Below are 17,253 nucleotides of genomic sequence, written 5' to 3'. Positions count from 1 at the left end.
AACATATCGTAAATTATAAACAAAATAACAATAATGATAGAACATGTTGCGAGACGTTTCATTAGTTTCGTACTCTGTGACCAATTTAAATAACAGTAAAGCGTTTGTTAATGTTTTGAGTGCAGCTTTGGATGTGATTGGAGTATAAGAAAATAGTACTGTGATGTTAGTCATGACAATGGCTACTTACCACCATTGTAACTTGTGACATTTCACCGTTTGTCCTCACAGCTCTTGCCCCGGCAGTCGTGACCAACTGCACCTCTGCCATCTTACCCTACCACAGGGGCTTTTTCTGCAGCGACCAAGGCATCAGACATGAGTTTAAGAAAAGCACCATATCAGTGCCGCTGCTGCTTGCACTGGGAGTACTGGTGGCCATGGTTTCTGTAAGTGACATGCTGCACAGGAGCCGCCCCTGCGGAGCCACGCCCCCTCTTATTGTAATGATTGGTCTTGCAGTGCTCCGCGTGGGCCGGCCCGTGCATTGACTTCCTGTGTATCATTTTGTGAATTGACGCATTTCCTCTATTTTTTTGTGTTTCCTCTCTCGCTCTGTGGCTAGCCGCCCTCCCTTTCCTGATAATTGAAACCAACAGAATCCAACCGTATCATCGGGGGTTCTACTGTAAGGATGAGAGTATCCGCTACCCCATCAAACCGGGCGAGACTATTAATGACGCTGTGCTCTCTGCTGCTGGCATTCTCATTTCCATCCTTGCTGTAAGTCCGCAAACTGTCAATCACCAAAATCCTCTTTTTTTATTTCTGCTGATAAGAGTTCCTAACCTTTGACCCTTAGATTTCCCTAATATATCCAGGTTCAATTTGGGTGTTGTTGCCCCTTTAATTATAGATACATTGTTACAAAAGGGAATAACAATAAAGAAGGGGAGGAGCTCTGACAACTTGTGACACTCCCCCTAATACAAGGGCGGATCATGTGGATCTCAGACATGACATTAAGGGGGTTCTGATAGAGTTCCCCTTTAATATCACCATATATAGTATTCACATCCTGACCCCATAAGAAGGTTAAGAACTCTTCAGCATAATGTTCTGATAATTGATTATCTGACGTGAAGATCAAGTTGACGGAGATGTTTTCCTGATACAAAGTTCCAAACCTCCAGTGTAGAACTAGTGTGAAAATGATAAAGTATTTGATGTCCTCAGTCACCACTAGAGGGAGCTTACTGCATTCACTGACCTGAATGGTAACACAGTATGCTGCTCTCGCTGGTGGTGGGTGGAGTCTTCTCTGCTTACTTTCCGCAGGGGGTTTGGAGCAATGTATCGGGCAAAAACAGTTCTGTAACTTTGCAATCTCCTGGTTTTATCCTCTTTTTTATCAATGCTGAGTAGAGTTCTTAACCTTTGGGCCACTCTTTTTTAGAGTTGATGATATTGCCCTTTAATTATAGATACATTGTTACAAAATTAAAGAATTTTAAACAGGGGGAGGAGCTTTGACTCCTTGACTTTCATCCTGATCTCTATAACATGGTAGTCCCTCTGGACATCACAGCTAAGTCATGGCCTCCCGAGCAAAAAGGTTAAGAACTCTTCAGATTAATGTTCTATATAATTTCTGTGCATTTAATATAAATTGTCCGAGCTGATACAAATCTCTAAACCCTGTGTATAATTATAGAAGAATAATCTGTCTGCAGTCACCACCGGGAGGAGCTCCGGAGCTCAATGCATACATTCAGCTCAATAGTAATACCGTATACACCTCCCCCTAGTGGTGAGCAGAATATTGTATTTCCCCTCTCTGCAGAGGGTTTGGAGCTCTGTATCAGAAGATCATAGCTCTGAGGACCCCAGAATGTGTCATGAAGCAGTCATTATATTTTGGAGTTCAAGATAATTTTTTTTTCTGGTTTTTCTTGAAGCAATTACTGTTATCTGAGTTTATGTGGATCTGGTTTTAATTACTTCTGATTTATTCCACGTTATCTCTGCTTTTGCTTTACTTCCATATGTTACAGTCGCCTGGGGTGGGGGTGGGGGTGGGGGTGAGGGTGGTCTAGATGTCCTCCTGTTTTTGTTTAGTAGAGCAGTTTATGTATCCGGGAGTCAGGTAATAGAAAGGGTTAATCCTCTGCAAATGTTCATCTCTAATACCACATTTTACATGGTTCACACTGCCCTGAAGTGACCCCTCGTCATATACTCCAATCCCAACCAGAGCTGCACCATTCTTCTATAGTGCACTGCCGGCTGCTGCAATGCATTCTGGGGAATTTCCGGCTGCAGTAATCGGACCTTATAGATGGGGTCCTTGATGAGACCATGCAGAGGTGACACCCTGTGTATGTACCGTGACCCCTGTGATGCCACCAGCCCTGACACCGGGATCACAATGCGCAGTGATTGGTGGACGAGGTTATTCAGGTAATTATGTCATTAAGTCATTAAGTGAAAGATTCTCATTATGTAATAAGAAGACGAGTGACAAGGCGAGAAATTACTGACAGCAGCGTCTCCTGCCCCTAATCTGCCTGCAACAATATAACAATGCAGGGGGTGACAGTGCAAGGGGCAACAATGTAACAATGGAGGGGGTGACAGTGCAAGGGGCAACAATGTAACAATGGAGGGGGTATAAGTGCAAGGGGCAACAATGTAACAATTAAGGGGTTAACAGTGCAACGGGCAACAATGTAACAGTGGAGAGGGTATTAGTGCAAGGGGCAACAATGTAACAATGGAGGGGGTGACAATAGAGGGGGTAACAGTGCAAGGGCAACAATGTAACAATGGAGGGGGTGACAATAGAGGGGGTAACAGTGCAAGGGGCAACAATGTAACAATGGAGAGGGTGACAATAGAGGGGGTAACAGTGCAAGGGCAACAATGTAACAATGGAGAGGGTGACAATAGAGGGGGTAAGAGTGAAAGGGGCAACAACGTAACAATGGAGGGGGTAACAGTGCAAGGGAAACAATGTAACAATGGAGGGGGTAACAGTGAAAGGGGCAACAATGTAACAATTGAGGGGGTAACAGTGCAAGGGGAAACAATGTAACAATGGAGGGGTAATAGTTTAAGGGGCAACAATGTTACAGTGCAAGGGGCAACAATGTAACAATGGAGGGTTAACAGTGCAAGGGGCAACAATGTAACAATGGAGGAGTAACAGTGCAAGGGGCAACAATCTTACAGTGCAAGGGGCAACTATGTACCAATGGAGGGGGTAACAGTGCAGGGTTCATCAATGTAATAGCACAGTAATGGGTTGCAATGTACCAGTGCAAGGGGTAACGATAGACCAGGAGTTACAGTGCAGGGGGTAACAGTGCAGGGGGTAACAGTGCAGGGGGTAACGATAGACCAGGAGTTACAGTGCAGGGGGTAACAGTGCAGGGGGTAACGATAGACCAGGAGTTACAGTGCAGGGGGTAACAGTGCAGGGGGTTACAACAGACGGGACAATAGTGAAGGGGGAACATTGTAGCAGTGCAGTGATAACAGTGTAACAGCCCAGGGGGTAACAGTAGACGGGACGACAGTGTAGGGCGTTACAATGTAGCAGTTCTGTCTACAATAAAGGTGGTATCAGTGCCGGGGTTACAATGTAGCAATGCAGTGATAACAGGCCGGGGGTAACAATAGATGGGGGGGTTACAATGTAACAGGCCAGGCGGTAACCATAGAGGTATACAGGGGGTTACATTGTAATGATACAAAGGGCAACAATGTAACAATATGCAGGGGGTAACAGTAGGGGGAGCAATGCAGGCGGTATTTCACCAACAACTTCTTCCCTAAAATATCCGCTCCATGACCGGCTCCTGGTACCGGAGATTAATAAGTAAACCTGGTGAAGGGTTGGGGCCATTATAGATATAGATATGTGATACCTGGATGGGCCAAGAAGGGGAGACTATTGTACTCCGGGGGTCCCCACAGGTCGTGCACCCCTCACCAAGCACTTATCATAGTAATGGGTCCACAGACCCCCCAGTGACTGCCCTAATCCCCAATCACCCCTGGTAGTAATAATAATGTGATAATTGGTAATTAGACACGATTTGCCCCCTGAGAGCCCCCCAGCCCCTGCTCCATCTGCGAGGAGTCAGGACCTTTCCTTGCCCCGATGGCCACCGCAGAATAGACGTCTGTTCTGTGTCTTCTGTTTTCCTACAAAAATAGAGAAAAGAAAAATAAAAACTCTGGACACTCCGTTAACTCTCCAATTAATTATTTACAGCTTGTGGAGAAGACCACCAGGAGTGTCACCGGGGGAGGGGGCCGATAGGAAAATAAATCTAGATACCGGGGGTCTCCGGGGACCTGGAGGGATCAGGACTGCGAGAATGTGACCACAACAATTCAGTGATACTAGGAATGGCGTCCGGGCCTATAGGAGCCTGCGGTCTGTCAGCCCCATGTAATAATGGGGGCCGCGGCTCATTAGTCCCCCTTCTCCTGCCCCGGGCACAGATACTGATATAAATTCTTTGCGCCAGAGTTTACAGGACGTATAAAGATTTATACACGGAGGAGCCGGGTTCTTGTTGTTTTTTACAATGAGCCCATTATTCCCCTAATTAGTCCCAAATCATCCCATTTTTGGCTTTTTCTGAGGTTTTTTACCCTGCCCCCCCCCATAGATAGTCCAGTGCTATGGAGGCTCAATGGCCTGCAGTATAGGGGGGGTGCTTGGCCTGCAGTATAGGGGGGGGGGTGCTTGGCCTGCAGTATAGGGGGGGTGCTTGGCCTGCAGTATAGAGGGGCTGCATGGCCTGCAGTATAGAGGGGCTGCATGGCCTGCAGTATAGGGGGGCTAGCATGGCCTGTAGTATATGGGGGGCTGCATGGCCTGCAGTATAGGGGGGCTGGCATGACCTGCAGTATAGGTGGGGGGGTGGCATGACCTGCAGTATAGGGGGGGGGGGGCGGCATGGCCTGCAGCATAAGGGGGCTGCATGTGCTGCAGTATTGGGGGTATGACATGGCCTGTAGTATATGGGGGGCTGCATGGCCTGCAGTATATGGGGGGCTGCATGGCCTGCAGTATATGGGGGGCTGCATGGCCTGCAGCATAAGGGGGCTGCATGTGCTGCAGTATTGGGGGGGTGACATGGCCTGTAGTATATGGGGGGCTGCATGGCCTGCAGCATAAGGGGGCTGTATGTGCTGCAGTATTTGGGGGGGGGGGGGTGACATAGCCTGCAGTATAGGGGGCTGGCATGGCCTGTAGTATATGGGGGGCTGCATGGCCTGCAGTATAGGGGGGCTGCATGTACTGCAGTATAGGGGGGCTGCATGGCCTGCAGTATAGAGGCCTCTCTACAGAGGTGAGAGAGTTGGTCCTGACCTCACAGTCTGATTTTAATTTTACGCCCCGTCAGAGGAGCGGAGCCTCTCCAGGTCATAACTCGGATTTATTGCCTCTTTGTCACATCCAAGAGACTTCGTTGTGTGTTGTGGAGTCCATGATCGCAGAATTTACAGTCCAGCTTCTGGAGCAGACAAATGGGTCGAGCAATTGTTCCCCTCTCGTAGGGCAGGAAAACCATTATTCATGTTTAATATAATCTGTACAATGACCAGACGGGGAATATAGACCAGGAACAGCTGGATTCACATGTAGGACACAGACTGCAGGCAGCGCGTGGACTGGAGAGTGTGAACAGTGCTGTATATACCATGCATGTACATAGGCTCTATATACTACAAAAAGTGCATAGACAGAACTATACCTCATTGTAGAAACATACAATACACAAAGTGTATGAATATTTACTACACACATACATGAACATATACTACACACATACATGAACATATACTACACACATACATGAACATATACTACACACATACATGAACATATACTACACACATACATGGACATATACTACACACATACATGGACATATACTACACACATACATGGACATATACTACACACATACATGAACATATACTACACACGTACATGAACATATACTACACACGTACATGAACATATACTACACACATACATGAACATATACTACACACATACATGAACATATACTACACACATACATGAACATATACTACACACATACATGAACATATACTACACACATACATGGACATATACTACACACATACATGGACATATACTACACACATACATGGACATATACTACACACATACATGGACATATACTACACACATACATGGACATATACTACACACATACATGAACATATACTACACACGTACATGAACATATACTACACACGTACATGAACATATACTACACACATACATATACTACATACCATGCACAGACTTTGCCCGTTCATCTCCAACATCGACTCTTTTCGGTTGTGCATAAAGACCTAAAATTAAAATAACATTGTGGGAAAGTGTCCGACTTATCACGATATCCCCCATTCATGTGCAAATAGGACTTTATGGATGGGATCCTCTGAAAGGCTCCGGGAGGGAGCCCCCACTCTATTATAGTCACATTTCTGATATCTTAGTTCTTCTTGGGTCCAGAAATGTCAATTCTTCATCATTGTATCATCGCTCTCCAGAGCGGGGCCCACGGGGGCCATTGGGGTTCATGGTTGGGTGGACACTCTCAATGAGGATGGATTTGCTACGGGTTGTATAAGCTCCTCATAGACACTTGTATCTTCAGATAATCCGGGGGCTTTATTTAGTCTTTGCTCGTGATGGTGTTGGAGGTGATGGGTTCATTGGGGCACATGCAGTTTGTGCAGGAGGCGCCAGTTAGGATTTCTTGGGTTTGTAGAAGATATTTTTGGTTTTGGGTGGCAAATCTATTCAAGTTTCGGTCTACACTTTCGGTCTACACATTTGCTCTACAAATTCCATTCATTCAGTCTAGCCTAGTGACCAAGAGACTTTCTCCAGAAGGTCCTTTGTCAAGTTTGGGTCTCCAGTCTTGGTTTTACCATCGCCCCCCAATTCTGTCAAGTATCGCTCCCTCTCCAATGAGCCGAGTCTTCTCATGGTGTCCAATATGAGATAATTCTTCACTTGTGCTTCATCTGCAAGGTTGGGTTTCTTCTGGTCAAAGATCCAAAGATCTTCTGGTCTTCTACTCTTCTTCTACTATACTTGGTGATGGGTCTTGTTCTTCTTCTGAACATCTTGCACCAGACTTACAATGTATTCTTGTCTTTCCAGATCATCGTGGGTGAGTTCTTTAGGATATACTACCTGAAGGAACGTTCTTACTCCTTCATCCAGAATCCCTACGTCTCCGCCTTGTACAAGCAGGTCGGGTGCTTCATCTTCGGCTGTGCAATAAGTCAGTCTTTTACGGACATTGCAAAGGTTTCCATTGGACGTCTGCGCCCCCACTTCATAGAAGTGTGTGATCCCGATTTCACACAGATTAATTGCTCTCTGGGATACATCCAGGATTATAAGTGCAGAGGAGTGGAGAGTAAAGTCACTGAAGCAAGGTACGTGATATACCAGATGGTGGTCCGGTGGGACGAGTGGTGGGCATAGACACAAGTGTCCATATGAAATCAGAACTTGGTGCACATTCTCTTCCTCTTGACCATCTCTTCTTGGAGAAAGGGAAGTCCTCATAGGTTTTACCTAACACAAGTAACTCAGGGGCAGTCCTTAAAGGGAACCTGTCACCAGGAGAGCCATTTTTAGCACTCCCCCAGTCCCCACAGAGCATAGTACATGCACTGCCAAAGTGTTTTTGTATAAAAAATAGGTTTTACAGAAAAAAAGATCTGTTATATTGTACCTTTCATTAGCATCTGCTGTGTGACTAGGCAGTTGCCTTTTGGGAGGAGCTGGAAAGGAGCAGTCCCCCCCCCCACCCTTGGGAAACATGTGACCTTTTCAAATATATAAATAACTCCCCACACTCGGGATTGGCTGTAGAGGAGCAGGGGGCGTTGCTAAGCCCAGTGATGGGTGTTTTCATATATTTGAAAAGGTCACATGGAGGAGCTGTTTCCCAAGGGTGGGGGGGAACTGCTCCTTTCCAGCTCCTCCCAAAAGGCAACTGCCTAGTCACACAGCAGATGCTAATGAAAGGTACAATATAACATATCTTTTTTTTCTGTAAAATCTATTTTTTATACAAAAACACTTTGGCAGTGTATGTACTATGCTCTGTGGGGACTGGGGGAGTGCTAAAAATGGGTCTCCTGGTGACAGGTTCCCTTTAATCTAAGTAACTCTGAGGAGTGGTCTTCAGAAGCAGCCCTCAACACATGTAACTCTTTTAGAGGCAATCCTCAACCCCTCGACTTATCAGAGGTGGTCCCCAACCCAAATTACTCCTCAGGCTTGGCCTACAATCCAAATAATACTTCCGAGGAAGCCCTTAGTCCAAATAACCCCTCAAGTGTGGTCCTTATCTCTAAGTAACTCCTCAGGTGTGGCCCTCAAACATATCAACGTGTAAGAGGTGATTCTCAACCCTGATTACTCCTCAGGGGCGGGGCTCAGCTCCTCAGGGGTGGGATCTTTGTTACAAGTAACTGAGGGTTGAGCTATGTTCTGCTAAACTCATTCTTTTAATCCAAATTATGACTATTTTTTTCTTATGCTCTCACCTTACATGACCATAATCCTTCTCCACCGATCAGACCTGTGACACCGTGTGTCATGATTGATCACGTCGGGGATGTGACTGATGATTATCTCCCAGTAAACATTGTGTGACATTCTTCTTATAGATGTACATGTTCTGGAGACTGAGGTGCAGCTTGATAAGACTATGAGTCAGGTCTTTCTCAATTTCTTGTCTTTTTGGTTAAAGTCCATCACCCTCATGTTCTTATTCTTATCTTTTCCAGAAAGTCGTTTTTCTCCGGCCACGCCTCGTTCTCCATGTATACCATGCTGTACTTGGTGGTAAGTTATATACATTGACATCAGGGTATAACATGTTACTAAATAACTTTTAACAAGGACCTCGGCTCATACCTATTCTGTGTGCTGTACAATGTATGGGAGGCGTGGTCTAAAAAGAAGCCCCACCTACTAGGTTTTACGTGAAGGGGCGGGGCTCTTTATGGCCACAATGAGTATGGGATTTGGTAGAGGTAAACTTCACTTCTACACAAATTCTATTTAGTTCTCAGCCCATTCGCTATCACAACCCCCCCCTCGCTATCACCCCGCCCCTCCCTTGAAGTCATGGGTTCTGCCGATGATAGACGTAGATTATAACTTCTCGACTATCAAAGTCTCCCCTAAGGCATATAGGAGTCATACTGATAGCACAAATATATAATCATCTGTGATGTTATTTACTATCTTTATGCTTTTGGAAAAAGTTGCATGAGGGCGCAAACAGTTCAATCATTCATTAGCAGACCCTCGACGTCTTAATAGGGATGTTGTTTCCCAGTAGAGATTCTTTCTTTCAGTTTTTTTTATGGTATTTATTTTGCTTAATGTCTGGAAAATGATTTGAGACCCCGACCCGCTGCCGAGCCGTAAAATATTACCTGCTGCAGGTGTGAGAGGGGAAAGGTGGTGCAGAGTTTCCTCCCGGCCTCCCCCATGCCAGTGTCTGTGAGCCGTCCCACCCCCATCCCAGCTCGGATCCTGTGAAAACATTTAGTCAGCTAAGCCCCTCTATAGCGGCCGTCACTTTTATCCCGCGCTGTTTTTGTAAGACCCCCAACCCCCCTGCAACTTTTATTAAAACAGAAGTTGACCTATTTCTTTTGCTGAATGAAAGTTTTGTTTTGCCCCCCCCCTGACTTCCATTTTCGGAGGTGTCCCAAAGATTGAACAGTGACTTCTATTTATAGAAACGTTTTTCTATATTTAATTACAACAAAAATATACAATCTGGTGTCAGATGGACGGCTTAGGCGCGATTACTGCAGATTTACAGGGAGGGAGGGGGGGTCCGCGGACGGGTGACACCTAAATCATCCTGAGGCCTCGGGACAAGGGTGATGCCTGACATTGAAGTCAAGGGGAAGCTGCAAACTTGAGATTTTGTTTTTCTCCAGTCGCATCCAGAGCTGCACTCAAAATTCTGCCAAGTGCCCTAAAATATTCTGAAGAAGGTGCCTATGCAATATGATGCCCCCCTTAGTGGCCCCTATGTGATGTAATGCCCCCCTTAGTGGCCCCTATGTGATATAATGTTCCCCTTAGTGGCCCCTATGTGATATAATTCCCCCCTTAGTGACCCCTATGTGATATAATGCCCCCTTAGTGACCCCTATGTGATATAATGCCCCCTTAGTGACCCCTATGTGATATAATGCCCCCTTAATGGCACCCACAGGATCTTCCCCCACATTAGTGGCTCCTACATGATATAATGCCCCCCTTTAGGTGCCCCCACATAATATAATGCCCCCCCCCATAGGTGCCCCCACATAATATAATGCCCCCCTTTAGGTGCCCCCACATAATATAATGCCCCCCTTAGGTGCCCCCACATAATATAATGCCCCCCTTAGGTGCCCCCACATAATATAATGCCCCCCTTTAGGTGCCCCCACATAATATAATGCCCCCCTTTGGTGCCCCCACATAATATAAGGCCCCTTTAGGTGCCCCCACATAATATAATGCCCCCCTTAGATGCCCCCACATAATATAATGGCCCCCACATGATACAATGTCTCCTCTCTATTTACCCCCTCCTACTATAATGCCCCTTTGCTCAGGACCCTATGTAAAGAACTGCCCCCCACTTTTAACTCCTCCCCCTTTGTAATCCCCCCTAATAATCCTCCCTTCCCCTATTTTATCTTCTGGCCTCTATAGTGGCCAATGTACTATTCCACCCTCGTGCCCCCCTTATTGACGTTGCCCCCTGTTGTTGCCCCATTCCTCGTTCTCTGTTGTGCGGATTCTGGCCGCAGCTCTGGATGTGAGTGGAGTATAAAGCATAATTGGGATGTCTCGGGCTTGGGAGTGATCAGTTGGCAGGTAGCGTGTGAGTTTGGCCTGGCTTCATGTTTTCCCTTTCTGGACCCGTGCGGCCAGATGTTACATCACGGCTCTTGGCAGCGGATGGCGATGGCGGATATTGGGGTTTAGCGCCCGCGTATCATCCAGATAAGACGAGTTCTGTGGTTGTGGAAGACGCAACATCACGGAGACGCGGAACTTCCTTATTACCATGAGTCAGAATATGAGTCACCGGCCCCAGATACAGAATTACAGGTCAATGACACCCGTCACTTTATTCACCATCAACAATATCTACAGGATAACTTAAAGGGATTGTCCGCAGGTGTGACCATGCGGGAATACAAATCCAGATATCACAGTCCTGCTGCTACTAACAACATACAGAGGGAAATCATTACACATCTCACGAAGGCCAATAGCTAAAACTGGCTGCAGAGAGCACAGAGCACTGAAGTGTGCGGACAAGCCTCCAGCGTGCTTAGAAAAAGTACAATCCTGGAATATAAATCCATATCTCACAGTCCTGCTGCTACTAACAACATACACTGAGGTCTGATCGCACCTCTCTCTAGGGCCAATAGCTAACACTGGCTGCAGAGAGCACAGAGCACAGCAGTGTGAGGACACATTCCCCACTCCCCCAGTGAACTTGGAGAAGCTACAGTCCTGGAATATAAATCCATATATCACAGTCCTGCTGCTACTAACAACATACACACAGGTCTGATTACACATCTCTCCAGTGACAATGTATAACACTGGTTGCCGAAAGCACAGAGCACAGCAGTGTGAGGACACCCCCCCCCCAGTGCACTTGGAGAAGATACAATCCTGGAATATAAATCCACATATCACAGTCCTGCTGCTACTAACAACACACAATGGTCTGATTACACATCTCTCCAGAGCACAGCAGTGTGAGGTATGATTACACATCTCTCCAGAGCACAGCAGTGTGAGGTATGATTACACTTCTCTCCAGAGCACAGCAGTGTGAGGTATGATTACACTTCTCTCCAGAGCACAGCAGTGTGAGGTATGATTACACTTCTCTCCAGAGCACAGCAGTGTGAGGTATGATTACACTTCTCTCCAGAGCACAGCAGTGTGAGGTATGATTACACATCTCTCCAGAGCACAGCAGTGTGAGGTATGATTACACATCTCTCCAGAGCACAGCAGTGTGAGGGTTCCTATCTCTCTGGAATTCTATATAACATAAAGCAGGATGAAATATGTTAACCCCAGGTACTTCCCTCGCTGAAAACCCTGAGATAAGTGTTAGTATCATCAGGTTAGTAATTAGAGTCCACCAGACATTTATACATTTCCCCAAATTTTGCCTTGAGATCCAGCGGCGGCAATGATGGGGATTGTGATCCGTGTTTATTGCCTTATGCAAATATTAACTATTATATTACACAACCTTGTAGCTCCCTGTGTACCAGGAGGAGAGGGCAGTGTAAAGCATGGAGGACAGAGACTGCAGCAGGTGATGGGTCACAGGATAACCAGGCAGGGGTGGATTAGATACGAGTCAGGGCTGGCTTAGATACTAGTCAGGGTTGGCTTAGATACTGGTGAGATGGTCTATGTATATCAGTCAGTGCTGTCCTGCAGTGTAAATCATGGAGGGGGGAGAGTCTGAGAATATTAGGTAAAATCTTGGGACATGGCTAGGACTCAGCTCTCCGGCCATTGTGTGAGAGATAAGCGAGGCCTCCGGCTATTGTGAGATAATCTGCAGGTCGATCACTGGAATCCGGGAGATCGGATTATCTGCTGTCACAACACACACATGTGATCCCTATCTGCGGCCATTGTGTGTCCCAGTGATAATAGGGACTGATCCCTGCTCCTCCTCTGCAGTCTCCAGGTGCCCCTTACAGGTGAATGTGGGGGTCATGGAGCCCCCCCGGCCCGGTGACTGTGATGACATTGTATCATTCATGATCCGAATGTTTCCTTATCACTTTAATATTTGCTCTGAAAACTGAAACTCCTTCATTTACAAACAATGGGAATTCCAGCGGATCTAATATAAACAGGGGACAGGGAGCGCGGCCCGGGGCCAGATATATTACTGCAAAACTACAACTCCCACCATCTCCCTAATGGTCACATATCTGCAATCCTCCTGATGTAGGAATAGAATCCTAATACTGCAGTATAGACTGACACACAAGACTACTGCAATACTACAACTCCCAACATCACCGAACGGTCATTGTCACATCATGTCTGCAATCCTGATGCATGAACAGAATCCCGTTACTGCAGTGTAGACTGACACACAAGACACTAATAGAGCTGTAAACAGTAACTCTTTCATGGCAATACTGATGTATATGTCTTTCGGGGGCCGTGGAAAGCTGAGTGGCAGTGGTAATGCTGATACCCCAGGTGCTTTTCTCTTGTTATTAGACGGAGCAGTTATTGGTTACATATTGACTCGGAGGACCTGGCTCTGCATTCATCAGAAGTCATTTACCCTTCGTTAAGGGGGAAGTTTAACTGAAAAAAACTTTAGGGTCATCGGGGTCACAACTGCTCTGACGTCTGTCTATTCATCCAGATAGATGCAGGGGAACTACAAGCCCCAGCATGCCATGGGAAAGACACCACACTACTAGGGCACCGTCCCTTTAAATCTCAGTTACAGGACATCATTAATAAGTTCAATACTTGATGGATCTGCAGCCACTTTCCCCCCACGTCACGTGTGAGTCACCGTGGACCCTCAGAGGTGACCGGGCGCTGACTAAGACCCTGACAAAGGAAGCGTCAGTTCCTGTGTCAAAGGGCAGCATCGGGGAGCCAAAGCCACCGTCATCTGACGTCATCCCAAGACAAGTGAAATCCGTCATCTGTCCCGGGGCCGGAGGGGAAAGCTGCAGACCTTGCAGGAAAAATCGGAAATTCAGGATATAAACAGATGCAGGAAACCTGCAAAAAGTAGCAAATTATGCAAAAACAAAACCCCCAAAAAAGTCAGATTTCATCTGGGGGACAACTCTGCGGTAATGCGTCTCCCTCTGCTGGGTGACAACACGCTGATACATTGTAATATTCTCCAGGGATCGGCTGCGTCCTGACAACCTCCAGCCGCGCTGTCCACGCCATTCCCTCGGCTTCCTTCCTATAGGAAGGGAGGGGTCCATCCATGGGGTCATCACAACTTGGTTGGGTCCAGTCGGTTTTGATTTGTGGAACAAAAGTGTCCAACTGCGTCCCTTCCCCTTCTGTTACGGAAGGTTCCCACAGAAATCTAACAAGTGTCCTGGGCCCGAGTCCAAGGGGAAATAACAACAACATATATATAGACCTCAATGTATACACACACTTCATGGCCAATGTGGGGTCTTAAAGGGGTGGTCTCCTATAGTGTGGAGGCTGATTGCCCGTCCCGTGTCATCTACCTCCGAGATCCTTACAATTTTGTTAATCCATATTTTTAACTCTCATATATAAGTTGTTGAAATTTAAAAAAAAACTAAATTCTACTGGACAGAAAATTTTTGATAAAGTGTAAATGTATATTTATAGGCTCCGGAGAATTTTTGGAAAAAAAAAAAACTTTATAATGTGGATGAGTTTTTTAAATTTAAGGAATTATCCAGTAATTGTTTTTGAAAACAGTTTTAGAAACTTTTTGACAGTTTATAGAAATTTGATCCTTTGACATTTTTGTTGATAAAGTTTTTTGAAATTCCCAAATATTTTGCTTACCAGTGATTTGCGGATCCCTGATGTGGGAGGCCGGGATGGATTGGGAATAAGTTCGCTCCTCGCTCAGTAGTTTCCTTGGATTAAACATTTACAAGCCGCCAGCGTCCCTCATAGTGACAGATCTTGCGGCCTTGACGCACCTCTGCCCTTCTTCTTCTTCTTGTTGTTTTTGCCAGTAATTGTAATTTTACCTAAATTCAGAGCTCAGTTACCAGGAGATGAAGGGGGAGAAATAATCTAAAGGAAAAAGATACAAAGTGAAGTTTTTAATTCTGTAACTTTTACATGTGATTGGTATCAAGAGGACAGCGCCCCCAGTGGCCGCAGTAGATTATGACTTTAATATTTCTGTAGATTTTGGTAACAAATGATGACGGATGTTTTCTTCTTTTTCAGTTTTACCTTCAGTCCAGATTTACATGGAGAGGAGCTCGGCTGCTTCGCCCCCTGCTGCAGTTCACCCTCCTCATGATGGCCTTCTACACAGGGTTGTCCCGGGTTTCAGACCACAAGCATCATCCCTCCGACGTGCTGGCTGGTTTTGTGCAGGGAGCGTTGGTGGCTTATTGCATAGTAAGTAGAAGACATTGAACAATTGGTTAGAATAATTCTTTGTATTTGAGAATCCTTCCCAAAGTCTAGGAGATGGAGGAGACAATGAGCTGTGCCTATGATCTATCATACCTTGCCAAGACCCCACTATTGTAGTTTGTAGGGGTGCTGGTTCTCTTTATGCTGATCCAGGTGGCAGTGCTCCCTCGGAAATTTATGAAGAACAGCATTATATTGGCCAAATCTAACAATCCATCAATGAGAGACCAAATCCCAAATGGGAGACCAAAGCCAACCATCCATCGATGGGAGATCAAAGCCAACCATCCATCGATGGGAGATCAAAGCCAACCATCCATCGATGGGAGAGCAAAGCCAACCATCCATCGATGGGAGATCAAAGCCAACCATCCATCGATGGGAGACCAAAGCCAACCATCCATCGATGGGAGACCAAAGCCAACCATCCATCGATGGGAGAGCAAAGCCAACCATCCATCGATGGGAGAGCAAAGCCAACCATCCATCGATGGGAGATCAAAGCCAACCATCCATCGATGGGAGACCAAAGCCAACCATCCATCGATGGGAGACCAAAGCCAAGCATCCATCGATGGGAGAACAAAGCCAACCATCCATCGATGGGAGATCAAATCCAACCATCCATCAGTAGGAGAGCAAACCCAACCATCCAGTGGGAGTTCAAATCCTACCATCAATCAATGGGAAACCAAATCTAAAAATCCTTCGATGGGAGACCAAATCCCACCATCCATTAAAGGGAGAGCAAACCCAATCTTTTATCAATAAGAGAACAAAATTCAACCATTGACCAATGGGAGACCAAATCCAACCATCCATCTATGATAGCCCAAATACCACCATTAGTGAAAGACCAAATCCAACCATCCATCAATGGGAGAGCAAACCCAATCAACCATCAAATTCAACCACAACCAAGGGAAGACAAATCTAACCATCCTTCGATGGGAGACCAAATCCCACCATCCATTAAAGGGAAAGCCAACCCCATTCTTTTATCAACAAGAGAACAAATTCAACCATTGACCAATGGGAAACCGAATCCCACCATCCATCTATGGTAGTCCAAATGCCACCATCAGTGAAAGACCAAATCCAACCAACCATCAATGGGAGAGCACATCCAATCATCCATCAAATTCAACCACGACCAAGGGGAGACAAATCTAACCAGTAACATCTAGCCTGTAGACATGGTTCTTCCCCCCTCTCGAGAGAAAATAGTGGTGGCTTCACCAACAAGTACAGCTTCCCATGTTTGTGGCCTACTGAGAATTGCGAAATTCTTACACAAAGTATGTGCCCCCCATGCCTTCCCTGGGAATTTCTGCCAGCTTGTTTTCCTTGCTAACAAACTCTCCTGATTGTGTAGATTTGAGGAAACCCTTGTGACCATGATTGCGGCTTGCCACCACATTGCTTGTTCTCAGGCAGTTTACACAACAAGCAGTGCCCCGGCCACCGCCGCCGTCTCCTTTTTATGTGCCATGTGTTACCACTTAATTTAGGAGCAGAGTGGAAAAGCGATCATGTAATCAAGTTGTGTCTGCAACTGTATCATAGATGGAGGCTCCGGGTCAACAAACGACAAACACAGGCAAAAAATGCTTGAGATTACACAGCCGGCTCTGAAAAAGGCTGCAATTTTCTCAGTTGTAGGTCTCAGCCTTGAATAAAGGGAGGGATTACAAGGGATATACAGTTTTTCATTAAGTTGTTTGGAAGCTACTGGGAGAGATTTGGAGGAACTCGTTGGTTGTTAATAGCCACTTAGTTACCATAGACACTCCTAATATATGCACTTATTAGGAGACAAGTAAGGATTGGCAAGTTCATAAGAATTTCTTTGTTGGCTTCACTTTTCCAGCAGGTAACCCTAGTCTAGTTGTAAGTTCACACATGGAAGTTACCATTCACATTTATGATAGTCCCAGGTCATACAGAAGTCAGGGTCGTTATACACTGGTCATGTTTTGCTCCAAAAGAGACATCAGAGACCAATGGTTCTTCAGAATCCCATTGCT

At 45.9% G+C, this 17,253-nt stretch overlaps 1 protein-coding gene across 2 annotated transcripts in view; it reads left to right on the top strand.

Annotated features, from left to right (window-relative positions):
- PLPP3 (phospholipid phosphatase 3) overlaps positions 1-17,253 on the top strand; it is a 46,802-nt gene that overhangs the window by 25,410 nt on the left and 4,139 nt on the right. Inside the window, exons 2-5 of one of the 2 annotated variants that reach the window (XM_072128651.1) lie at positions 232-389; positions 7,169-7,449; positions 8,815-8,872; positions 15,032-15,208. In XM_072128651.1, the coding sequence (XP_071984752.1) occupies positions 232-389; positions 7,169-7,449; positions 8,815-8,872; positions 15,032-15,208 (674 nt within the window). Of the gene's footprint in view, positions 1-231; positions 390-565; positions 724-7,168; positions 7,450-8,814; positions 8,873-15,031; positions 15,209-17,253 lie in introns of both variants that reach the window. The other variant, XM_072128650.1, reaches the window with a different exon arrangement.

Source organism: Engystomops pustulosus, chromosome 10 (assembly GCF_040894005.1).
Source record: "Engystomops pustulosus chromosome 10, aEngPut4.maternal, whole genome shotgun sequence".
Classification (NCBI taxonomy): domain Eukaryota; kingdom Metazoa; phylum Chordata; class Amphibia; order Anura; family Leptodactylidae; genus Engystomops; species Engystomops pustulosus.
The sequence above is the reverse complement of the archived record's forward strand: the minus strand, read 5'-3'. Positions and strand labels throughout refer to the sequence as shown.